Raw genomic sequence first — 27,831 nt, forward strand, 5'->3', positions numbered from 1 at the left:
GGCCAGGTCGGTCTCAAACTCCTGACCTTGCGTGATCCACCCACCTCGGCCTCCCAATGTTCTGGGATTACAGGCGTGAGCCACCATGCCACACTCAATATTTTTAATATAATGTATATTATTATTACTTCTAAAAGTATTTATAGGAACTACAAATTTCAAAGTGTAAAATGCAACAAATATGGCTAATAACTAAACAGAAACCAACTAAAATAGATAGAAAAGTAGAAGTTACTTAAAGAGTTAATTATTCCTCTTAGGCATTATAATTGCCTAAAAAATGTCCTGGAAGTGACAGTAAAAAGAAGACCATACTGAGTATCATTTGGGAATGACAAAGGATTTCAATTGGTTTGAATAAGTTAGACCAAATTCTGTATCTATTTTAAGGCAACTGCATCTATTGTGTTAGGGGAAACACCATAATTTAGGAATGACAGCCAACCACTCAATTTACATGTTAAAGAATTCTTATGGAAAAAGTTCCTGTCTTGAGGAATTTTTAAAATGATTCACGACATATTTAAGTGGATATGGAGTTAATGGTTCTCAATAACAGTCCTGTAATCTAGAAATGGTAGATAATCATAAATGAGTGAATGATTCAGTCCCATCAATAGCCTTGTTTTTATCAGTACTCTTTCAGCAGACATGCTGTGGGGAATGACATCCATAAACAATTCATTGCTTGCTTTCCAAGCCAAGTCAAAAATTTCCCTTTCAGATCACCTGTAAATTTTTTTTTTTCAAATTTTGTTTCTGTGATGGTTACCTTTATATGTCAATTTGACTGGGCTAAGAGACGCCCACAGAGCTAGTAAAGCATTATTTCTGAGTGTGTCTATAAGGGTACTTCTGGAAGAGGTCAGCATTCCAATCTGTAGACTTGAAGAAAGAAGCTCTCCCTCACCAATGTATTACCCAATCCGTTAAAGGATTACAACTGCATTTTTATTTTTGTTTTCACAAGCGGCAAGAAAGTGATGTCAAACTGGAGGCAGGAGGAAGGCAAAACAATAATGTACATAAAACAACGCCAAATTTTCAGCTGCCATTAATTCATATATAGAAGGGCTGTCCTTTCCATTTTAACTTCTTTACTAGCCATATTCCTATCGTCCTAAATTATTTGTGTAGTAAAATTTTGAGTTCGTGCCTCTGCAGATCAAATGGCTTTGAAGAAAAATGGTCACGTTCATTATGGCCATTAATATTTATCACTGGGGTGGATATAGGCCGGAAAGACGAATTCACTAAAGGTCACCAAGTATGGCCCTCTTAGAGGTATATGTGAATCACACCTACATTCTCAAAATGGATGTCACTTAACATTACAAGATTGGGACAATCTCTGAGGTAAACACATTTTCTCAACACTCTAGAAAGACTTCTGTCAGAGAAGAAAACAGGAAAAACGGGGGGGGGGGGAAGAGTTTCTAGGGACCATTCTAGGAGATACTACTAGAAGTTACTTGTCCATTAACAGGCTTGTTGGTGCATTAATTTAAAAAAAACATTTACTGAGTGCCTCCTATGTGTGAAGAGTGATGCCAGGTGCTACAGGTTATGGGTAAAATAATAGTTGCTAACATTTATCAGTACTTAACATGTGCCAGGCACAGTTTTTTGTTTTGTTTTGCTTTGAGATGGAGTCTCGCTTTGTCACCCAGGCTGGAGTGCAGTGGTGCGATCTTGGCTCACTGCAACCTCTGCCTCTTGGGTTCACGTAATTCTCCTGCCTCAGCCTCCTGAGTAGCTGGGACTAGAGGTGTGTGCAACCATGTCCAGCTAATTTTTGTATTTTTAGTAGAGACAGGACTTCACCATGTTGGCCAGGCTGGCCTCAAACTCCTGACCTCGGGTGATCCACCTACCTCGGCCTCCCAAAGTGCTGGGATTACAGGCATGAGCCACTGTGCCAGGCCCCAGGCACAGTTTTAAACATTTTTCATGTGTTAACTCATTTCATCGTCACTATGGCCCTATGAGGTTAGGTATATTATATTCACAGTTTAAGAAAATGAAAGTGACATACAGGAGTTAATGTGCCCAAAGTCACCTAGGTAGTAAGTCACATTCCACAGACCACACTCTGAACCTTAACTAGTCCCCAGACTCTGCCCTGAGGAACAGAGAGTGGGCAAGTGAAAGAGAATCCAAGAACCTAGAGCTTTGGAGATAAATGACATTCAAAACAAAACAAAACAAAACAAAAAATCATTTACCTTCTTCCCTTTGCAACTGAGAAAACTGGTTAAGTGATTTGCACAAAGTCAGAGCAAGTTATCAAGAAACATCACTAGCAGTTTGATTTTAATAATAAAAATACAGGGTACATCAAGGAATAAAAATGAAAGAATTCATATTCTTAAGAGACTAAAGTGGGCACTAAAACTAATACATCAATGAAAGCCTAGAAAAAACAGAAAGTAGTATTTGCAATTAAAAAATAAAAAGAGGAAAAGGGATGGAAGAAAACCGTAACTCCATTACTCTGAACTTGGGAAGAGTAATGGTTATGAGTAATCACAAACTGCTGAAAGCTTACACTTGAAGGAAAAATAGAAGATTAGACTATGTAATAAAATTATATTGGGCTAGATTAGACAGATCTAAACACAACTAAAAGCATATACAATGAACGCTAGCTTCACCCCTAATGCTCCATAAAAACTACTCCTCTTTTTATATTTCCTATCTTAATAAATAACATCATTACCTACCCAAGACACCAAAAAACATCCCTCCTGCTGAAACACCACAGAGAATGAGCCACCATGTCCAACTGATTTTACCTCCAAAATAGGTTCTGGGTCACTTCCCACCTCACCTAAATACTCTTCTATAAGCTCTCACCTGAAATAACAACACAACTTGCCTCTGTGTACACTCTCATTCCACTCAATTCATTCTCCACACAGTCATCAGAAAACAGTTTCTAAAATGCACGTTTCATTATGCGACTCTCCTACTTTAAACCCTTGGGGGACTCCTTATCACCCACAGGACAAAAACGGAACCTTCCTGCTATGGCATACCAGGTCTTTTGAGATCTGCCTACCAGTCTTCCCTGTCTATATTCAATCTTCCCCATATACTTTACGCTTAACCACAACAAATTATTTCCAGTTCCATGAAATTCTCACACGTCTGTGTGTTCATTCGCATCTTCTCCCTAGTTGCAGCGAGTTCCCTTCCCTTGTTCAGTGTCAACTCATCTTACCAGTTCTGCGTAAGGCACCTTTGTAATACTCCCTATGACCTCCCTTGAAAATGTTGAGTGTTTTCTCTTCTGTACTCCCCAAAGTACTTCTAATATTCACTGAAACTGTGACTGTTTGCATGTCTTATCTTCTACAGCATCTAGAACTCCTCTGTACACAGAAAATGTTCCAGAATATAGTTGGCCTAGAAATGTTGACTGTACACCATAACCTCCAGTGTGTCAACTGATATGACAGCCCTAAGAACTAACCAGCATTAACTTCATTACACAGATGAATAACCTAGAGCTCAGAAAAGTAAAGTGCCTTGCCTAGAAAAGCTAGGATGAGTAATAGGTGATCATTCTGCTAAACCATAACACTCCCCAAGCTACTCAAAGCCCAAACAGAGCTGCACCAATATTCCACAGATGAACATCACTAACCAACTGAACAGGGATATGTAAATGAGTTAGCTGGTGCTGAAATCAGACATTAATGTGCAAACAAACAGGGACTTATTTGAGCTAAGTGGGCATGAATATGCAAATTACTGGCTGCAATTCAGTAGATGTCATCACAATTCTAGGAGTGAACATCCTATATTATGACTATTACAATATTCATGTCGCATTCATACATACTATCATATATTACCGTAATATGGGCTTTTCCAGTTTAAAATTGTGGGGAAGCCAGAAGTAACTTAACGCATGTTTTCATCCACACCAAAATGACAAGCTGGAAATCAGATGTGAGCACACAGAGCTCTGCAATCTCCATATAGAACCAGGCAGCCATCATGATCACTTGCAGTTCAAGCTGAACATTCTATTTTTAACTCAAGGTAGTTTAGAAATAGGTTGTGCTGGGAGCTCTACCAATATGTCCAGCCTCAGCTACCATGCACAGTCTAATATAATACGCTATAGCAAGTGCATTTAAAACAAAGTTATTAATGCACTATATCACCAGTACACCATTGGTTCTTATCAATTCTTAATCTCTTATTAGGATGAACAATGGCCAAAGCCATTCACAATAGCTTTGATGTACTTTCATCTCTGACTCCTGAAAGTAACAAATTACAATCAGTAAAAATCTGTATTTATACACTGAGTTCCTTAATTGGTAGAAAAATATCCGATTCATGTTGTGAAACTCTGATGAGAGAAGAGCCTATACTCTCACACTTTCATACACTCACCTGTACTGTGCCTGGTGCCTGAAATGCCTGCCTCAATTTCTTTACCTGGAAAACTTCTCTTCATCTGTTATAACCAAGTTTAAGCTTTAAATACTTATAGATGCCTCCCTGCCTTTCCCAGAACTTCTATATGCATCCCAGTTGTCCATATATATACACACAACTCCGTGATAGTGTGCATCACAGAGCTGTGATCACTCGTGTTCCTGCTGAATTAACTGAGATATAAGTAGGGCTGCATGTAACATGAATCAAAACACTAGTGAATTAACAAGTCAGAGTTTACTCCTCTCCCATGCAGAAGTCTGGGATGATGTGGTGACTCTGGTCCAGGAAGTTCTTGAGGTACGGCACTGCACAGTATCAGAAACCCAGGCCCCCTCTGTCTTGTTGCTGTAGCTTCCCTCCAGTGCTGCCTCAACTGCATGGTCGAGGAGGACTTACCACATTCCATTCATATTCATACCTTCACACACATGCTGGGCTGGGAGAGAAAGACAGACCCTTTCTTCCCATTAAGAGCATGACCCAAAGTTACACACATTACTTTCAATCACATCCTATTAGCCAGAATTAAATTACATGTCCATGTTGGCTGCAAGGAAAGTTAGAAATGTTCCTGTTTTGGGTGGCTGTGTGACTAGTGAAATATCAGGGACTCTACGAATTTGGAGGAAAGGGAGAACAAATGCTGGGAGGCAGGTGACCATCTGAGTGACACATTTATAGTCCCTTTCTTTTCTTTTGGCCTTCAAAGGCAGTCCTGTTCATTATTTTGTTCTGAGGGTCTAGTGAAGTATCCAGCACAAGTAAACATACAATAAATCTACACAGTATTAATAAATAAACAGAAAGTCATTTAACACAGGAAACAAAAGTATAATAGCTGCTGACTCCAATTAATATTGGGTGTCTGACATCCCAGAGGGAGGATGATGGAGAGAACAGGTAAGTTGGGAGGAAACTCTTCTAACCACAAAGATGTCTTCTCATGAATGACTTAAGGTACAGTACTAGTTCAGGGGTAGTTGATAGCTTTGGCACGTACCAGGAGTTGCAACGGAAGTGCTGCTGTCCAGAAAACCCCACATTTGGTCTGGATTTCTAAATGGGAACATTAAACTATATACATGGTTTTGTCTCTAAAGCTTTAAGAGACTTCTTTAACAACTGTTTATATCTGTACATTTTATGAAATGTATGAGCACATACGACATTTGTACAGTTTTTAAAAGAATAAAACAACAGTATTTCTATAACAGCTTAAGAAACAGAACATTACTAGTATCTTTGAATCCCCACAAGCTCCTCTCTTTGGTTACATCCCTCCTCCATCCTCTCCAGAGGTGATCTCTTCCTTGAGTTTTATATTTATGCCTTTACCTTTTTCACTTTTTTATCACACAGGATATATTCCTACGAAACAGGTTATTCAGTCGTGTCTGCTTCTGACCTTCATACAAATGACATTAGATTTTACATATACTAAATATATTAGATATTATCTATTAGATTCATATATTACATATTAAGTTTACATATGTAAGATATTAGATTTATATATTATATATTAGACTTTATAGAGATTTTATATGTATTACATTATAAATGTTTACATATTTTTATATATAATCTAATTTCTAATATATAATCTAATATTTTCTTATATGACTACTTTTGAGATTCAACCAACTCAATGTATAGCATAGTTCATTTCATTTTAATTGCTACATAGTATTCTACTTCGTGGCTCTAGGACAACTTACATATCCATCCTTCTTTCTATGGGTATTTGAGCTGTTCTCAGTTTTTGCTACTAAAATAATGTTATTATGAATAGGTTTGACTTTCACATTTGAGTTATCAACCTATTGAAAAATTATTTCCGGCCGGGCACGGTGGCTCACGCCTGTAATCCCAGCACTTTGGGAGGCCGAGGCAGGCGGCTCATGAGGTCAGGAGATCGAGAACATCCTGGCTAACACAGTGAAACTCCATCTCTACTAAAAATACAAAAAATTAGCCGGGCGTGGTGGTGGACGCCTGTAGTCCCAGCTATTCGGGAGGCTGAGGCAGGAGGATGGCGAGAACCTGGGAGGCGGAACTTGCAGTGAGCCAAGATAGCACCACTGCACTCCAGCCTGGGCGACAGAGAGAGATTCCGTCTCAAAAAACAAACAAACAAACAAACAAATAAAACAAAACAAAAAAACAAAAAATTCATTTCCCTAAATGATATGAGGTACAAATCCAATTTCTTTTTTTTTTTTTTTTCCTGTATGCATGATCAATTGTCTCACCATTCTTTATTGGCTGGTCTGTTCTCTTCCTAAACTTTATAACATCATTTCTCCCTCATATAATATTTCCGTAAGTCTGCTTCTGAGTCTTCAGTGTTTTCAATAGTACTCTGGGTGCCAACACAGAGGAAGGAAAAAGAAAAATATGAAATGGGGGCCGGGGCAGATGGGGCTCTGAATCCTCAACCCCACTTTGTTAAACCATCTCCACTTCTACCTGTTGTCTACCTTGAACTGTGACATAAGATGAAACAGAAGAAGAGTTCTATAACAAAAAATGAATTTAAAAAGCACTAGACTATGAGTTCTAAAGCACTTTCTAACACTAAAATCTATTGTTTGATTTTCCAGATATCACACTACCTGCAAGTTTACATAAATTTCCTCTGAAATTTGGTAATTAATAGCTCCCTTCAGAAAGGAAAATTTCTATTAATACTATTAGTATTCTTAAAAGGATCCAAATTTCATTTTCAAATACAAAATTATCTCACGAATTGTGTTTATTGGGACAATATAATAAATTCATTATTTAGCATTTTCATCCGTTTCTAATAATTACTTTCTTTACTATATGCCATAAATGTTTGTGGTCTTCTGTGTACTTTAACAAGGCTTAACTCATAATGAGTGGTATTACATAAACTATTAGAATTGCTAAAAATATACTTTCTTGTGGGCCTAAAAAAGGTCTAATAAGATGAGCAAAGCTGTTATTTCTACCTTATTAAAAAACTAATGTGAATCAAATAATTAAAAATATGAGATATAAGTTAACTTTTAAATTTCCCTGTTGCATCGTTTCAGAAGTTTTTGTTCTGAAAACAAAAACTTTTTACACAAATTTAGTGTTTTTTTGATGTTTTTTTTTTTTTTTTTGAGACGGAGTCTCACTCTGTCACCCAGGCTGGAGCACAGTGGCACTATCTCGGCTTACTGCAACCTCCACCTCCAGGGTTCAAGCAATTCTCCTATCTCAGCCTCCCGACTAGCTAGGACTACAGGTACACACCACCAAGTCCAGCTAATTTTTCTATTTTTAGTAGAGACAGGGTTTCACCATATTGGTCAGGCTGGTCACAAACTACTGACCTCAGGTGATCCACTCGCCTTGGCCTCCCAAAGAGATGGGATTGCAGGAGTGAGCCACCACCCCAAGGCCATAAATTTGGCTTTTAAAAAAAAACCTTATAATTGAAGTATAATACAAATATAGAGAAATGCATTTGTTCAACTTTTAAAACTCAAATACATTATATTTCATTTACCAGCATTCCCTCTTTTCTCACATCTGTATGAATGATTAGAATCCTTTTAGAAATAAGGTTAGATGTCATCAACTAGTTCTGTGTGATGACCAAGTATCATTATCTCAAGAGTGAGGTTCTTAGGCTTTACTAAGCAATGGGCTTTGTGATTGTTATTTTGTACTCTCAAAGATCCATGTTATCGTAAATTCCAGGCTCTTCCATATGGTTCAGCTACCCATGGTTTGTCTACTGGCTAGACAAAATAATGATCAGATTTATTCAGAAAACAAATCTAATTTGTATAAACTAAATTCATAACTAAAGAATATTTTTAAATAAATTTCTACATCATATCAATTAAGGCTAAAAAGTAATACACTTGATAACAATCTTGGCATAAGAATAATTTTATTTCCTAAATGATTTGAAATAATGCAATCTGTTCATGACCTGAGGAAAGTATATTTATTAGTTACAACGTCTTAGGGATAGAGAAAGAAATTAGCATTTGTAAAAATTCTATTATAACTTTATTATAAGACAAATCTTACATATAAGTAAGTTAAGGTCATTCTTTTAAAAAAGCAAGAATATAAATCTACGAAGAAAAGGGGAATCAATTTTTAAACACTATTTTAGAGGCTAAGACAGAAAAGATAACTATGAAAGATTAAAAGTTATTTTGCGATAATTATATGCAATTTTCAGAAGAAAAAATGTACTTTTTTTCATGTTCCCTGCATATTGTTACATAGCTATTATTAACGAAGTCATTAAGCAAATTCTAGAAGGCTACAAAGAATTTTCTAATCAAACTTCAGGGTATAAAGTTTTGAAAGTGCTTCTTATATTTAAGGCTGCAGAACAAATATATGTCATGAGCGTAATATTGCTATACAAAATAACGCACCTCACTTCAATCAAAATGACCCCAAAAATGTGTGCGAAAGTGAAATATTGCCTTAAACGCTCCATTATAGAACAGCTTGCTATATAAGAGACTCCTATTATAAATCCTTTTAGTAAAAATGGATAATCAACTCAGAGTGAATCTATCTCAAATACTATCTCAAACCTTTTCTTAAGGCAAGACACTCCCGAACAGATTAATTACATACAATATCATTAAGCATTCACAATCCTAGTCACCAACAACCCATTAGAGAGAAAAACTCAGAAAATTCAAGTCAGGTCAGTATAAGAGCTCAGTTTTTCCTTATGCCAGTATGTCCATATTTCCTATGTAATGCAAATCATCTTAAAGAATTGAAGTCTCAAGTGGTTGGAGATTTACAGAACATTTTAATGTCAGAGCTATAGAAAGGCCACTCATTAAACTAATGGAAATAAAAATGGCACTCTAAAGGTAATATCATTGAATAAAAACAGAAGTATTAAGCAGTCCCGAGATAGAAAAGAAAACATAATGGAAATTGAGTATATATTTCTGTTCGAATCAATGGCAATTAATATACTCTTACTCATTCATGGGCTTTATTATCCTTAAAAATGAGAAAAGACAAATCACAGGACTCCCAGTCTGTTTATTTAAACAGCCACTAGGGTTTCTCAAATAAGTAGGCTTGTACCCACAAATAAGGAGATATTAAAGACAGAATCATATGTGTTCATCATATATGTCTTTAAGTGCCTAATTCAAGCCAAGCATTATCCTAGGTACTGAAATGTACCCGTGAATAAGGCTCGCATTCTGGGTCAAGGGAAGTGAAGGAAGTTAAGAAATTAATAAGACATGTACATATTAAGAAAAGTATAAAGAGAAAAATTTTTTAAATATTGCGATAAAGAATTATAATGTGGAGAGATAGGATGCTAGAAAAGGTCAGAAAACAATGAGAAAAGGGCAGAAGACACAGACATGGAGGTCAGCTGTGCTCAGGCACCCAGTGAAGCTTGGTCTTCTTGGCTGAGATCATCTGGGGAAAGTCTACAAAGTGAGCACAGAGGAAATCCCAGGACCAAATCATGAGATACTCCAACAGGCTTTTGACAAGACTCTGAAAGAACATGAGGATAAGAAAAGAAAAACAGTGGAAAGATCAAGTGAAATGAATGCCAGAAAAAGCTAATACTAAGTCTGCCAAGCAGAGACCACTGGTGACTCGGAGGAGAGCTAACTCAGTGGACTGGAGTTGAAGAGAAAATGGGAAGTAAAGAAGTAGATGGGGCACTCTTAACTCCATGATGATAATTTTTTTATTTTTATTTATTTATTTACTGACTTATTTAATTACTTATTGTGAGATGGAGTCTCACTCTGTCACCCAGGTTGGAGTGCAGTGGCGCGATCTCGGCTCACTGCAACCTCCACTTTCCAGGTTCAGGCAATTCTCCTGCCTCAGCCTCCCAAGTAGCTGGGGTTACAGGCATGGTTTCACCATTTTGGCCATGCTGGTCTCGAACTCTTGACCTCAAGTGATCTGTCCACCTGGGCCTCCCCAAGTGCTGGGATTACAGGTATAAGACACTGTGTCCGGCCCAAGATGATTTTTTAAAACACCACTTTATCATTTAAATCAACATTGCTAATCTAATGTTTCTAATGTAGAAATTTCTAATATTAATAATTTAATATTTAAGTTAATAGTCACAACATTCCCCTAAAGTAGTCAGAACTGATAACAGTTCTAATTTTTTTCTATGAGAAATCTGAGGCAGAATGTCACTGATAAACCTGTGAGCTTATTTTGGTCATGACTGGCAGTCTTTAGATTGTTTTTTGTTTTTAACTCCCACCAGATAATGTGTTCATCAATTAGCTATTCCCCTGAAGAATTATACATTAAACCTGAGAAGCTATATTCAAATTAAATGTTCATTAAAACTTGTATCTTTCTTCACTCCCAACACTGCTGTCTAAGTACAATGAAACGGCAGAGGCTAAAACCACAGGAAGCCCATGATTAACACTGACACATCCACAAGTTAGATTTCCACCTGGTATCTCACACATTTTGAAGCAGCACCCGCATCTCTGCAGCCCAACTGCCAACAGCAGACTATATAATGAACCATCTGTACCATAACAGTTAGAGCCTATTGAGATGGGTTGATACCACCAAAGAAATCTCATTTTTTTAATCCTTTTATCCCCTTGGGTGTTGTTAGACTGAGTAACATTTCTAATTGTATGATAAATTGAAAATGTTGGCAGGAACTTAACTTTTGTAAAATTTGAGCTTTTTAATGTTACTTTGTCTTTCTGGTGGATTTATTTGCCGCTCCCCTGCAATGGAAGGAAAAGTTGACCTATGAACCGAAACTACTGGGAAGCAAAGCTGCCGCTATATGGTGTTAACAGAAGAAACAAAAATCTTCCCCTAGTCTCTTATGGTTTGACTGAATTATTCAATTATGCCTTTTTAGGGATAAGTTGAAATGCAAATCTCATTGCGGTCCTTGGACCAGTCAGATTAATGGAATAATTGAAAAAGGACAGCAGTTTTTAATGGAAGACAGGTATGATTTTCTTCTCTTTTTTTCCTGTTGAAATGTTAAAAGCATTGATCAGAGAAACTTTCCCTCCTCAATGAAACATCATCAGACTTTTACAAAAACTGGTCCGCTGATTCATTCTCTCACCAAGTGTGTAATATGTCAGTTCACCTAAAGTATTTTTAATGGCTATTAGGAACATAATGTGCTTGCTAACTATTACTTTTTTTCTGTTGTAACCAGAAATATCCTTGCTGAAAACTGGTAAGTTCAATTGATTTGTGCTTGAAAGCCCGTGTTTCAATTAACTTTTTGAAGGATGGGAAAATTCCTAGTTAGATTATAGTGATTTCTCCATTAACCATTCTCACAGAGTAAAATTTCTCTGTCACTTAGATTTTAAAATGTTTTTCAATTACATACAGTAGTTTTGTCCTGGGCCAGAGAGCTCAAGGGCAATATTTCTACTTAATAAAGCTTATAACTGCAGAGGACAAAACCATATATGTATACCCTCTACTTTGTCTTCAACTTAAAGACTAATGGAAAACTATAAAGCTGAAAGTAGCTCCTTTCAGGCCGTTCCTGCCTCTCCATGGTGCTCTCTATCCTATTTTAGATCCTAACTGTCCTCATTCATTCTGTCACTAAGTCAACCAGTATTTATCAAACATTTCTTGTACCAGGTACTGTGCGAAGCACAGAAAATAAAATAGTGTTTTACCCTTGGAGCTTATAGTTTTGTGGCAAACTCAAACAAGAGAGCATTGTTCCACACTGCAGTATGGAAAGTACTCAGCAGAACATCATTAAAGATGTGGCAGTAACACACAGCAGGGGCCACAACCCCAGAATGTGCGTGTATTCATGTCAGGCTGAGAGAGGAGGGACAAGCAGGGAAGCCCATCTGAATGAGCGACACCTAAATTTAACTTGGAAAGCTCAGGAGGGCTTAGCCATACACAGATGACAGAAAGGACAAACAGAATGTGTGTGAAAACTCTGAAGTTACACCACAATACTAGAAATAGAGAAGAAGAAAGGCATAGCATCCAGTGTATGTCAGACACCTTTTGAAACACTTCCTAGCTTAACTCACCTAATTTTCACGACCACCTCGTGAAGTTGGGAGTGTTACTTTTATTCCCATTTAGAGAAAAGGAAAAAGAGGCACAGAGACCATGGAACTTGCCGGAGGTTACAAAGAGTGCAAAGAGTGCTGGGGAGCTAGGTTCCTAAATGGAAGCAACCTGGGCCCAGAGCCGCCTACTCTGCACTGCCACCCTATACTGCCTCTCAAGAGAGCATGGACCACTGGGGTGGGACTGAAAAGCCTTCCCATGGCTGCCGCACAGAGTGCTCTCCATTCTCACTCATACAAGCAGAAAGAATCTGCCACCAGTCCTGTGCCCTTGTTGACTAATTATGCTTGAGTGTGAGTGAGTGATGAGAGGTCCTTGGTCCCTATGTAACCATAGGGACATGTTCTGCCTGTTCATCTGGAAGGGTCAAATGGAAGGCTGCACTGTGCTGCCAGATGTCGACACTGGAAGAAGGTGGGCATGTGTGGGGACAAGGGCACACAGAACTCTACTTTCCACTCAATTTAGCTGGGACCTTATAACTGCTCTAACAGATAATGTTTATCAATTTTTAAGAAAGAAAATAATCAGGACTCAACCTAAAAAAGAAGAAAGGAGACGCTTTGTCACCATTAAATAAATGTATGTGTATTAGAAGACAGGTGGAGAAAAAAATATGGAGGCAAATGTAAACTATTCCTTAAGGCAACTCTGAAGAGAAATTAAAATTAGGACACCGTGAATGTGAAGACACACTAACCTTAGATAAGTTGCTAAGGGCAGTTCAAGCACAATCCTACCTCCTACAAGAATGTATGTTCTGTTATCATCATTTCCTTTCACTGTTGGCAGCCTAGCCTCTTCTCCTGGGAGGCAGCAGCCTACCAGAGCATGGGTCACCCTCCTCCTTCACTCCTTTCTGTCCTTTCACTTGTTCCAGGTCTAATGACTGTCTGTACTCCTCTTCATCAAGACTCTCAACATGCACATTGCATGTCTTCCAGAATGCATGACAACCCTTTCATATCAAATAAAATGTTGGTAGGCTAATCTCCTCTTCCTAATACCTTAAACATACTTCTAGGCTTTTACTTCTGGTGACCACATATATGGGCTGTAGAACTATCACTGTGATATAACTATGAGAGAGTACAGCAGCATCTCTGGAAAAACTTAGAGGTTATTCTATTAATAATAAAGGTGAAGTTAGGAATGATAAGGCAATAGTCTTTAAATCAAGAAAGGTTGAGTGGTTACTTCATAGTCTTGTGGTATAGAATAATGAGTCTTAAAAATTAAATATTTAATTACACAGGCCAGTCACTGCAAAATGCTAAGTGCTTCCAATGTATCAAAGACAGTAAAAGTATTTGTTCCCGTCCCTCATGGAGAAAAGCCCAGAGTTATAAAATAATTTATGTAATCACTCCTTTCTTGTAATTTCTCTAGCAATTTATCCATACCACACACTCAGTTGTTAGTATTTACTTCCTGATATTGTTATTGACGTGTGTGTGTGTATGTATATATGCACACACACATACGTATACTTTACTTTCATAACTAGATCTTTAGGCTTTATATTTCTTTGTACCCAACTTCCATTACTTCCAACACCTAAGATGTCTTACACTTAGCAGGCCCTCAACAATTTTTTTTTTTTTTTTTTGAAACCGTGGTCTCACTTTGCCACCAAGGTTGAAGTGCCGTGGCATGATCTCAGCTCACTGCAACCTCTGCCTCTCAGGCTCAAGCAATCTCACCTAAAGCTCCTGAGTAGCTGGGAATACACACATGCCACCATGCCCAACTAATTTTTGTATCTTTTTATAGAAACAGGGCTTCACCATGTCATCCAGGCTGGTCTTGAACTCCTGGACTCAAGTGATCTGCCCACCTCAGTCTCCCAAAGTGCTGGGATCACAGGTATTAGTCACCACACCTGACCTCTAAATCTTTCTTAACCCATTACATTTACTATGATCAGCACCTTTTTGTCACAGAAGGAAATGTTATCAGTCTAATATATTTATTTATATTTCATTTATTTTCTAAATATTTTCTTCCTCAGCTTACAACTCTTTGGTAACCACACATGGGTATCAAAGATCCTGTATATCACAGTTATGTCGATTATAACATACTATTTAGAGAAATCTTTTTCCCTTTCAATAATGACAGTGGTTGCATTTTCCCTTTCCCAAATCTCAGGTACTCCTGCCATATTCTAGAAGGTGTCAAAAACAGCAATTAGAAGTAACAGTGACAGTTGCAGAAGACCAGCCTTCTCCTAGACTCTGACTGGACTCGGGTCTTCTGTTTAAGCAAGACGAACCTGGCCTCATCTCTTTTTGCTTTGAATTCCCACTTGAACAGTCGCAGGTTTATGAGTCCTATGGCCACAGTAATAGTTTTACCTGCTTGGCAGCAGATGCTGGGAAATTATAGACGAAACAAATTATTAAGTCATAAAGTGTTTGTTATCTTGAAAGGATCTTGTGAATTCAGGAAACAAACTCACATGCAATAAAGGAGATATTCCTCCAGAAAATTAATTTTTCCAGAGAAGCGCAATCACCCACCTTGCAGTTCTCCACTCCGACTATAGAGTTCCCTTCTCTGTTCTCGCAGATAGGCACTCATACTGATGGCATGGGAGGACGATTCGAACCTGCGGAGAAACACAGGGGAAACAGACAAGCAGGTATAAAATGAGTAAGGGCTGACCAGCTCTGTATTCCACAAGTATTCTACTCTGGTCTGTGTGGTGCTCCCCGACATTCTGTGATGAAGACACTTTGGCTATACCATGACAGGGCCAGGGCCAGCTGCCACAGACCTTGATTTATGAATGCTATTCCTGGCTAAGGCTCCATTACAACCATATTTGGATCTTTTGCTTATTCTCCATTTCAACTGGTACAACTCTGATCTGCCCCAACTTCCTTTTGCTTTCAGACCCCCATCTGCCTTTGTCAGGATCCTTATACATACAGCAATGAGAGCATCCTATGAAGTCATTCTAATTACGTTACCATCCAGCTCAAAAGTCACCAATGACTGCCAGCTGCCAACACAGACACACTGGCTCCTCAGAGCAGAACTCGCGCCTAACTCCCATAGGTAGAGGACTAGACAAAGGACATACTAGAAATGTGGCTGAAAAATGGCACCAGAAAAGCAAGGCAGCTATGGTCTCTCCCTAAACGGTCTAAAAATCAGTTTCTTCTCTAAATGGCTGCTAGTTTTTTGACCTGCTGCCTACCATATAAAATATTCTCAAAAATACCAAGCTATGCAATATTTGTTCACACCTACCCAGGAACTATTTCAGAGGTTAGAAACACTGGTGAAGGAAGGAGAACAAGAGACTCATGACAAAGGACAGGTTTCTAAAACCTAAAATAATAACTATAAAAAGAAATAACAAAAACAAATCAGTCTTAAGAGAAACGTGCAAGTAAGAAAAAAACAGATAAAATTATGACATATCAAACAGTAAATCCTTTGATGTGCTAAGAGATTCCATTTCAAACTGAGATTTCAAAGGCAGGATAACAACCTGCCAGACGGAGGAATCCTTCTATGAATGACTGCCACTAAGGGGTAAGCAGCAACATAGTACAAGCAATAGTGCTAATGGGATAGGTTTCTGGCAACAAGGCAGGCACACCATCATTTTCTTAATTATGCCTTCTTTATCCTTTCCTTGACAAGGAAGATGAATACCAAGATGAATGTCAGTCTGTGAGGGAAACACTTGGGTTGCTTGATCCCCTCTCTGCACGCTGCCAAGAACTAAGAGGGTACTAACAGCCGGAAATAAGGCAAAGTGTGCAGTACTTCAAACATGCCACCTGCCAGTCAAGGGCAGAAAAGAAGCCACTGACCTCCAAAAAGCTTGCTGACAGCTATTGATCAGATATGGCAAAGAAAAAAAAAAAACTCTTAAGCAAAGAATAGAGAGGCACACATAGCACAATAAGGCAGGACTTAAACAAACTTAATTAACCTTAGCTAAGGGCAATTAAAGAGGGTAATAAAGTCCTTTACAGATGTGATAAAAACAGATTACAGCTCGCCAAAATCTTAATCCTTTATGACTTGATGTATTTTTGCTACTCAGGAATTCTTTTTATGTCTGCGACAAGTCACAGATTGATACAATTTTGCAGTAAAAGAGGCAATAGAGATTGAGTCTCACCTCCCTATTTTATAGCCAGAGGCACTGAGACCTGCCCAAACTCACATGGGCTCAATGATAGAACCAAGACTGGAAACAGATACATCTGTAATAACGGCCTAATTCTGTGTCTCTGTGATAAGTTTCATTACTGCCCAACAATAATAAATGTGTAATAATTATTTAAGACAATTTGTTCATTTCCAACAATTTCTATTTTTTTTCCAATACCACAACTTCAGAAGCACTGGCTAAAAGTTTGAAAATGTGTATGTGGTCTGACTGAGGCTGAAAGTCAGAGTGATGGTTGAGAGCATGATCTCTAAAAACCCTAAAGCCTGCTTTCTGCAATGATTCCATATTTAGAAGGTTAAATTGAGCTAGAAATAGAGAAAACAAAACAGAGAAGAAGAGAAGAGAAGAGAAGAGAAGAGAAGAGAAGAGAAGAGAAGAGAAGAGAAGAGAAGAGAAGAGAAGAGAAGAGAAGAGAAGAGAAGAGAAGAGAAGAGAAGAGCCGAGCCTGGTTAGGCGCATTTGAGACAGTGTCAGTTGCCTCTACCAGCTACCTTTTCCTTCTACTATCTTTGTGCTTGCTGGCATAGCCCTGATTCCATCTGGGCATTCTACTTCCTTGCTCTTTACTCAGTCATGTGCTCAGAAAAAGTGGCTTCCTCTCCAGCTGGAAACCTAGCACTAGAGAGGAACCTGACTAGTTTAAGACAACCACTGAGATCTGCTTCCCCTTGCCAGTGACTAGTTTAGGAATGGGCTTACGACCCAATCCTAGAGCTTAATAGAAACCTACCAAAGAGTTTTGTCACTAGCAGAAATGACTAATAAATTGATAATTAATAAGTACTAATTTAAAAAGATTTAAAATGGTATAGCCACTTTAGAAGACAGTTTGACAGTGTCTTATGAAGCTAAACATAGTATTACCAAATGATCCAGCAATGTTGCTCCCAGGTATTTACAAAAATGAGTTGAAAATTTATGTCACACCAAAACCTGCACATGAGTATTTAGAGCAGCTTTATTCATGATTGCCAGAAGTTGGAAGCAACCAAAATGTCCTTCAATAGGTAAATAAGCAAGCTATGGCATATCCACACAAAGGAATGTTACTCAGCAACACAAAGAGACATCTATCAAGCCACAAAAAGATGTGGAAGAAATTTAAATGCATATTGCTAAGCAAAAGAAGCCATTCTGAAAAGGCTAAACACTGATTCTGACTATACGACATTCTGGAAACAGCAAAACCTGTGGAGATAGTCAAAAGATCAGAGGTGGCCGGCGGTTAGGGAGGGTGGAGGGATGAATATGCGGTGAATGGAAGATGTTTAGGGCAGTGAAACTGTTCTGTATGACACTGTAATGGTGGATACATGACCTTATGCCTTTGTGAAAACCCATTAGAACTGTACAACACAAAGAGTGAACTCTAATGTAAACTATGGAATTTAGTTAATAATGACATGTCAATACTGGTTCATCAACTCTAACAAACAGACCATGCTAATACCAGATGTTAACAGGGTAAAATGAGAACGGGAGAAAAAGGAAATCTCTGTGTTTCCTGCTCTACTTTTCTATGAAGCTAAAACTGTTCTAAAAATAAAGTCTGTATGTTTTTTCAAAGAGACAGATTCACAGGGAGAATCACATGCTATTTTCTTGCCCACACTGTCTTTAGTGGACTGGATACACCACGTGATCGCAATAGAAACCATTACTAATGTGTTGAGAATGGCAATGCAGAGAGATGGAAAGGGCTAAGTCCTTTACGATACTGTACAGTTGAATTAAGGAAACCTCCACATTCATCCCTGTTATGTGAGATAGTAACTTTCTTATAGTTCAATCTGTTGTATTTAAGGTTTTATGTTACTTGCAGCCTAAAGCATTTTAACTGATATTGCAGCTACTCTCTGAATAAAACTGTTTAAAAAGGAATGCATTCAATAAACGGAATAGATTTCATTTCTGGCAGGGACATACTAAATAAATCTCTCTGCTAGATCACAAAATAAATAAACTGTTGAAGCTTTCTTTAATTATTAAAAACACTACAAATCTAAGATAAAACCAGGCCTCAAATGTGAATCAATAGAAGGTATTAGAGCTCCAACTGCTGAAAAAGAATAAATTCAATATACTGGGATACTTCTATGGTGGTCACTTCACATGCTTATATTTACAGACACAACTACTTAAATCTCTACTAAACCCTCAAAAGAAAATATATCTAAAGTAAGACTGCCAGAATTTAAATCCTCCTTCTACCAAATGTTAGCTATGCGACCTTATATAAATTACTTAACCATTCATGTCTCAATTTTTTTATGTGTACAAAGTATTAAAAATACAACTCTTGCCTATAAGATTGTTGTAATTAGTAAATAAAATAATCTATGAAAATAATGTAATGCCTTGATTAGCACTTAGTAAGAACTCAATAAACGTGAGCTACTACTGCTGCTGCTGAAATTTAGTATAATCCAATTTAAAGTATGTTTAATTGAGATTATTTTGAGAAACTCACCCAGTACAGTGCCTGATACCTAGGAAACAATCAATGGTAGCTGTTATTATTGAAGTTATTATCAATATTATTAACTATTAGTTGTTGCCAAGAGATATATACTTTGGGCACATGGCTTGGTGGAGTTAACTAAGGTAATAATTAGAGAAAAGAAAACCCAGATTGTTCTTTTACTAAACAAGTAACCACATAAGGCCCAATACTGCTTAGCTAGAAACATTTGCATAACTTTATTAACAAAGGTTGTTTCTTGGCTCTTGGGGATTTTTCAAGGCTGACATATTTCATTTCCTTTCATTTCATATAAAATTTCCCAGAAACAATTGGGGAGTTTCATTTCTCTTAATTTTAAATAAAACTCCCCTGAAACAAGTTCCAGAAATTTTTATTAGGAGTTCCAGGTAGTCCAGTCACCATACCCAAAACAGCCACCTCACCTGACAGAAAACAAAAATAAATAAAACTCAACATATATTCACTTCCGTTAAATTACTTCAATCAACTTAAGCTAGAGAAAGTGATGGCTATCAATAAAGTAGGAAGTCGTCTTACTTCAGTCTAACAATTCTTAAAACCTATTATCTTAACAGCAGAATAATACTTACTTGAAAAGAGAATTTTTTGGCCTTTGAGGTTTCTTCTTGGCAAAAAAGGCTGCAAACTCTCGTCCAGTGCTGGCATAGCTTAGTTGAGCTGATGGTTCACTAGCCGTACGAGTATTTTTCATATCCAAGTACTCAGTTAACAGCATCTGTGCAACCAGATAAACCAGTTAATGTTAATATACACATTTTTAATGTGCTATTAAGAAAAACTATTTTAAAACTATGCATATCTAATTCTAAAACCTCATCCTTGACATTCAGGAATATATTAACCTGGTCATTAACTTTCCTAGTTGGGGATCTAAGAAAAGATTCATTATAGCTAGTAAGTCATCTACTTGTTACCTATTCATAGGGAAGAGAGGTGTGGTGGGCATTTGAACATGGGAGTAAAAGGAACGTTTTTATTGAGTATCTATTATGTGTCAGATATTGTGCTGAGTGAGTTAACATTCCTCTTTAATCACAATTTAATGCTCATTATTCTGAACTATAGCAGCATTAGCAGCAATGCCATAACATTTACTCAAGGCTTACTATGATGTAGGCAACATGTTAATCCATCTAAAATGTATTATCTCTTGCAAAGCACAGAATTTTATCAGATAAATTCACAGATTACAGATAAAGAAATGGGGCTTACAGAGGTTCAAGAGTTGTAAAGTGATTCCTAGTGGACTAGGAAGTCCATGCTCTTACCACTCACTATTACACATAGTAGATAAACACTACAACAAACCTGCCAATAAGAGATATAGAAAGGCCACAGGAAGCTAAGAAGTCCTGACTTGCAAAGAATTTCCATAGCCACTACTCATTTGAGAGCTTCAACACAAGAAAAGCAATTGCCTTTTAAAAAATCGACTACTAGGTAGGCAAAGCAGCTCATGCCTGTAATGCCAGCACTTTGGGAGGCTGAGGTAGGAGGATCACTTAAGGACAGAAGTTCGAGACCAGCCTGACTAACATAGTGAAACCTCATCTCTACTTAAAAAAAAAAGAAAAAAAAAAATTGGCTGGGTATGATGGTGCACAAGTGTAGTCCCAGTTACTTGGGAGGCTGAGGCACAAGAATCACTTGAAGCAGAGGTTGCAGTGGGCTGAGATCACGCCACCACACTCCAGTCTGGGTGACAGAGTGAGACTCCGTCTCAAAAAAATTAAAAAATTAAAAAATTGACTACTGCCAACAGGTCCTACTTATAAAATCAATCCAATTTAAAATCTAAGAATTATCACAAAGCAAAAACCTGTAACAGATACACTAAAAACAAAAGGCAGCAAATTGAAACATGCTACCAGAGAGATCATGCAACCACAAAGAAAGACAATAAGAAGAGTTACAAAACAACTAGAAAACAAGTAACAACATACCAGCAGTAAGTCCTTACCTATCAATAATAACACAATGTAAATGAACTAAATTCCCTGATTAGATACACAGTAGCTGAATGAATTAAAAAAACAAGACGGGGAGGAGGGGTGGCTCACCCCTGTAATCCCAGCACTTTGGGAGGCGGAGGCAGCCAGATCACGAGGTCAGGAGATCAAGACCATCCTGGCTAACACGGTGAAACCCTATCTCTACTAAAAATACAAAATATTAGCCAGGCGTGGTAGTGGGCACCTGTAGTCCCAGCTATTCGGGAGGCTGAGGCAAGAGGATGGCATAAACCCAGGAGGCGGAGCTTGCAGTGAGCCAAGATCACACCACTGCACTCCAGCCTGGGCAACAGAGTGAGACTCTGTCTAATAAATAAATAAATAAATAAATAAATAAGACCCAGTAATGTGGTGCATGCAAGAAACTCACTTTACCTATAAAGACACACGGACTAAAAGTAAAGATATGGGAAAAGATATTCCATACAAATGGAAAACACAAAAGAGTAGGATTTGCTATACCAATACCAGACAAAATAGACTTTAAGTCAAAAACTGTAAAAAAGATAAAAAAGGTCATTAATAAAGGGGTCAATTCTGCAAGAGAATATAACAATAGTAAATATATATGCACCCAACACAAGAGCACCTAAATAAGCACAGGTCTATAGGTGGCAGTAAATGGACTTTATTTCATTTTCTTATTTCAATCCAATAAGGATTGCACCTGGAAAGTACAAGACATGTCAATAGACTGGTAAATATTTTTTATTTATTTATGAAGCCACTAGAGTATTATTCAGTATATGAATGAAATAATATAATGATAAATACTATCTCTGTTAATACATCACCCAAACTACCCAATGGTCAGGGAGAATATTGAGTTGGGTCTCTAGTAACAACTCAATGCAGGGACTAAATTATATTGTATATTTGCCACTGCTACTAATAAGATTTTCAGCAATCTGCAATCAAAAAGACCAGTAAACCAGAAAAGAATTTCAAATTAATATAACACAGAAAGATGTAAATAAATGCATTGTTTCACTCATATTTCAGATGGTTAACACCAACATGACAGAGTGATGTTTCTACTAAAGCGTGAAAATACATTAATCCAAGTAACTCTTTTGAGGCACTTGCTGTCCTAGAATCCAATGATTAAGGCCTTGTGTAATAAAATACTGACCTCAAAACACAGGTATTTTAAGATCATTTTGCCCTTTCTCATCATCAGTAAAGTCCCCTTAACTGTTACCACTCAGCATTGTTAGTCTATTCCTAGCCACCCACTTCTGCTTTCAATCTGCAAACACATACTTATCCTACTTTCTCAACAAAAAACTTACATTGGTCCTTATGCTATATCTATAATCTTATTTTCCTTTTGTCTTTGGGTCCCAAACTTTAAAAAGTAGCCTTTACATCTACTGTTTCCTTTATCACAATGTGATTGATTCCTCATTTCTCTCCTGAGCTCTAGTCCCACATCTGTGACTGCATGCTTGATATACATTCACATATTTCACTAATAAAATCAACTTTTCTGAAACCTAAATCATCTTCCCATAAAAGCATTAATTACTTCTGTCTTCTTTTTTTGTTGGTAGTTTCTTATTTTCACTACTTTCTCAGGTTTAAAACTTCAGAACCATCTTTTGATACATTCCCATACCCTTTGTGCCCAGAAAGGAATTAGTCCTCAAGATCATTAATGACTGTTCCTCAACTCTCTACTAGTTTGCCCATTTCTGTCCATTTTGACAGCCACCAACTTAGTTCAATTAGTATTCACTGAATTTTCTGCCTTTCATCTCTTACCCTCCCAGTCCTCCTCACATACTATCAACAGACAGTCCTAAAACACTGCTGCTATCATCAGAAGGCTACTCCTTTCATCATCTACAATATTCTGACTTCAATACATATTTCCAAGTGTATCTTATTCTCTTAAATGTGAACCCAACACTGTAATCAAAATTACTTAACTCTTCCCTTAATATATGTGGGCATTTTCATTTCTAAAAGGCCTAATCTAGATTACCTTCTCTCCTAAATAAATACCAACAAACCCTTCCAGGAACAATTCCAATGTTTTTTCTTCAATGAGCCCTTCCCAGGCCAGTCTAGTCGGCTATACCCTTTCCTGAACTCTTAAAACACCCATTTTCTACATCATTCAATAAGTATTCATCAAAAACTGCCTGATACTATTAGTCCTTATTTAATAAAAAAGACACCTGACTACCCCCAATTTGTATGTTCCTTTTCCAATGTTTTTTCTTCAATGAGCCCTTCCCAGGCCAGTCTAGTCGGCTATACCCTTTCCTGAACTCTTAAAACACCCATTTTCTACATCATTCAATAAGTATTCATCAAAAACTGCCTGATACTATTAGTCCTTATTTAATAAAAAAGACACCTGACTACCCCCAATTTGTATGTTCCTTAAAGCATTACATTTCTTTACTTCCACCATAGAGCCATGCAACGGACCAGCAAATCAAAAAAGTACAACAAACTCCTGAACATTTTTTTAAAAAGTATATAAGAAGCCTTAATGAATATGTTGTTATATGCAAATTAAAAATAGTCTCCAAAGTAGAATGAACTCTTAAATTAATCCTCAGTACAAAAATCTACAATACAAATAAAATTTAAAAGAAAAGGGATGGTTGTGACTTTTAATCACAGATAAAATGTCTTTGGAGCATCTAATATATATTTTTAGCTTAAATGAGTATTTGTTCCTTCACTAAGATACCTATGGATTGATGAGTATATATATACATTTTTTTTTTATTCATTTTTTTTTTTTTGAGACGGAGTCTCGCTCTGCCGCCCAGGCTGGAGTGCAGTGACCGGATCTCAGCTCACTGCAAGCTCAGCCTCCCAGGTTCCCGCCATTCTCCTGCCTCAGCCTCCCGAGTAGACTACAGCGCTTGCCACCTCGCCCAGCTAGTTTTTTGTATTTTTTAGTAGAGACGGGGTTTCACCATGTTAGCCAGGATGGTCTCCATCTCCTGACCTCGTGATCTGCCCGTCTCAGCCTCCCGAAGTGTTGGGATTACAGGCTTGAGCCACCGCGCCCGGCCAATGAGTATATATTAATATGCATCTATTGACATTTATACCAAAATTACTATCTTTGCAGAATACTGGTATCTCATAAAAACAGGAGTAGTGGTTTGCACACATTTCAATCTGTACAACTATGAACCCCATTTTCCTTTTATTTGTTTTTCTTGCCTTTTTTTAAGACAGAGTCTCACTCTATCGCCCAGGCTGGAGTGCAGTGGCACGATCTCAGCTCACTGAATCCAACGCCTCTCAGGTTCAAGCGATTCTCCTGCCTCACTCTCCTGAGTAGCAGGGATTACAGGTGCGTGCTACCACACCAGGCTAATTTCTGTATTTTTAGTAGAGACAGGGTTTCACCGTGTTAGCCAGGACGGTCTCGATCTCCTGACCTCGTGATCCGCCCGCCTCAGCCTCCCAAAGTGCTGGGATTACAGGCGTGAGCCACTACGTCCTGCCCCAATTTTCTTGACTACTAACTTCACATATTCAGTGATTTACATTAAACCATAGTATATTGGTCCTCCTTGATGAATCTGATAATAGACATGAGAAATAGTAACACGAAAACATCACCTCAAGCTCTCAACATGAACTAAGACTCAACTTCTCTTGGGCAATATTTTAAATGTGCCTATATTAAATACTGGAATTTTCAATAACTTGCTCTTTTAAAATGTTAGTGCCCAATAGTTTGTATTCCGGGTACAGCAAAGCAGTTCTCATTGAACTGGTCCTCTTGCTGGTAATTGTAAAAGCCAAAAAAAATACTAAAAAATAAGAATTTGAAGACCCTAGAGAGGAATCAAATTAGGCAGAAACTGACAGCTATGATCCCTGGAAGAAACAAGGAAGCACAGTAGGAGAATTCCTCTGGCTTTCTTCCAGGAGGCGCCTCCTGGTTTTCATGGAGCAAGGGAAGAGCCCAAGCAGAAAGTATAGCACCCAATACAGGATGTCTCAAAAGCACTTGAAAAGGATGAGAGACAAAATCAGGGTAATATATCAACCAAATTATAACCTTGATTCCTGAAAACATTATAGCCAAGAGACTGAAATAATACAGTAATATTTTTAAGTTAGGATGTCCATTTTAAATTACCAAAAATTATTGGGTTTTCCTCATAGATTTACTATGAATAGAATGTTAATAACAGAAAAAAATAACAGAAAAAGTTATTTTTTCAATATAGCAGTCTAATTTCCCCATTGTATAAAGTCTAAAATATTCTGCAGTAAGGAAAGCAAAGGAAAAATCATCATTTTGAAAACAAAGCGGATGCCTGCTCAATTATACTCATTGTCAATGGCAGTTGTACAATTAAAATCACTAATGCTATGGTCTTGTGAATGGTTCATTAGTGTTCAGAATAAAACAAATCAAAAACTTCCAAGAGTACACATGTATTTTTGGCCCTGTATCAAACATCTGATCAAACTACTCATGTTTTGTTTTTTTTCTTTTTCCCAAGAGAATAGCTCTTAGCAAAGAAAGCCCAGTTTTAATAGCTTCCAAATGCTTTCATTCATTTTAAATATATATTTATTTAACACAGAAAATATGCAAAGTATTATGCTAGATATAAAACCAGGACTCAAAAATAAGTCCTTCCCTCAGTGTACTTATCTAGTAATAGAGACACACACGAATGACAACACAAAGGAGAAAGTGGTAAAACATCAGGACAAAAATATGGCTAAGTGCATTTATAGGAGGACAAGATGGCTTCTAACTAGGGCAACAAAAAAAGCATTCAAGATCATGGAACTACAGAAGGACATAAATTGAATCTTAGAATGTGTGAACCCCCCCCCCCCCAAAAAAAAAAAAAAAAAAAAAAGGCACAGAACAGAATAAGCAAAGAAATAGTGCTGAGAACATTTAAGTTGTCTTCAGTAACTAACAAATATTTCAGGTGACATTAAAATGACCAACGAGAGGTAAGCCTGGAAAGGGAGTACACTGACAAACGTCCAAGAATCTTTAAAAAAAAAAAAAAAAATCTGTAATAACAAACTTACAAACTGAAGCCAAATACAAAATGAGGCAACGAAAAAAGAGTTTTAAACAGGCAAATAAAATGGTGATAAATATGCTGTATGTAAATTGATCTGACAGCATACAAAATTATTGACTGGAAGGAAATGGGATTGGGGGCAAAAAGAATGATCAGGAAAATCCTATAAAGGAAGGAGACCAAGAAGAGACAACCTACCAAGACAGCTCAATTTAGAAAATTAAAAGGTTTTAAACTAAAGCAGTGGCAATAAGATTATACAATTAGGACAAATTTAAGAGTCAAGGCAGAGAAAAAAAATGAACAAAATTTAATCAGTCATTCTGAAAAAAAAAAAGGAGAAAAAAGGTGAAATAAAAGCAATGGCTAAAAGATTGCTATTTGAGGGATTTTAAAAATTATGGTTCTATGAACAATAATTAAGAATGCATGAAACATGGGTTGTGTAGCGCATGGCGGCAATAAATTTTGTTTTGAATATACTCCCTTGAACTTGAGGTAAATAATGTGAATAGGTTAAGATTGATGGTATCTCCATGTTCTATAAGTTAATAAATTTGCATTAGGTCAAAAAGTTCCTTGGTGATGCTAGTTGCAGGTTTTTCACAAGTGTCTTTTATGAGGTTAAGTAAGTTTCCTTTTTTAATGAATAATCAGTGGAGATCAAATGCTTTTCCATATCTATTGAGATGATTATGTGACTTTGGCTCTTTATTAATATGGTAACACATTAATTGACTTTTAAAATAAATCCCAATGAATCATGGTATAATACAGTTTATATGTCGATACATTCAACTTGTTAATATTTTGTTCAACATTATTATACTTATGTTTGTAAGTCTACAGTTTCCTATAATACTTTGGCTTTGTTATTAGGGTAAGACTGGCCTACTAGGATGCATTGGAAACTGTTTCTCTATTTTCTGAAAGAGTTTGCAAAGGACTGATATTATTTCATCTTTAAATGTTTGACAGAATATTTGTGTGAATTACATAATGTGCAGGAAAATTTTTAATTACTAATTTATTTGTTATAGGACAATTCAGATTTTCTATTTCTTCTTGGGTCACTTTTGGTCCTTTGTGTGAAATTTGTTTCATCTACATTGTCTGACTGGCATATCATAGTAGTCTCAGAATCCTTTTAATTTCTGTATAGAGTCTGTAGTTACATCTCCTCTTTCATTTCCTGATTTTGGTATTCTTTAGATCTCCCTTTTTTTTAATTGGTTGGTTAAGATATATCAATTTTTGATCTTTTCAAAAGACCTCTATTTGGTTCCATTGTTCTTCTCTACAGTTGTCCTGATTTTTATTTCATTGATTGTCAGTTTACCTTTATTATTTCCTAACTTCTGCTTGCTTTGGCTTTGAGTTTTCTTTTTTTTTTTTTTTTTTTTTTTTTTTTTTTTTTTTTGAGATGAAATTTCACTCTTGTTGCCCAGGCTGGAGTACAATGGTGTGATCTTGGCTCACTGCAACCTCCACTTCCTGGGTTAAAGTGATTCTCCTGCC

General features: G+C 37.1%; 1 protein-coding gene across 2 annotated transcripts in view; it reads right to left on the reverse strand.

Moving 5' to 3' along the window:
* The window catches only part of EXOC4 (exocyst complex component 4), an 850,866-nt gene that overhangs the window by 601,139 nt on the left and 221,896 nt on the right, over positions 1 to 27,831 (reverse strand). For both annotated transcript variants that reach the window (XM_010357736.2, XM_030932531.1), the window contains exons 8-9: positions 19,832 to 19,977; positions 15,081 to 15,169 (exon numbers count right to left, since the gene is read on the reverse strand). In XM_010357736.2, the coding sequence (XP_010356038.2) occupies positions 15,081 to 15,169; positions 19,832 to 19,977 (235 nt within the window). The remainder of the gene's footprint in view (positions 1 to 15,080; positions 15,170 to 19,831; positions 19,978 to 27,831) is intronic.

Source organism: Rhinopithecus roxellana, chromosome 6 (assembly GCF_007565055.1).
Source record: "Rhinopithecus roxellana isolate Shanxi Qingling chromosome 6, ASM756505v1, whole genome shotgun sequence".
Taxonomy (NCBI): Eukaryota; Metazoa; Chordata; class Mammalia; order Primates; family Cercopithecidae; genus Rhinopithecus; species Rhinopithecus roxellana.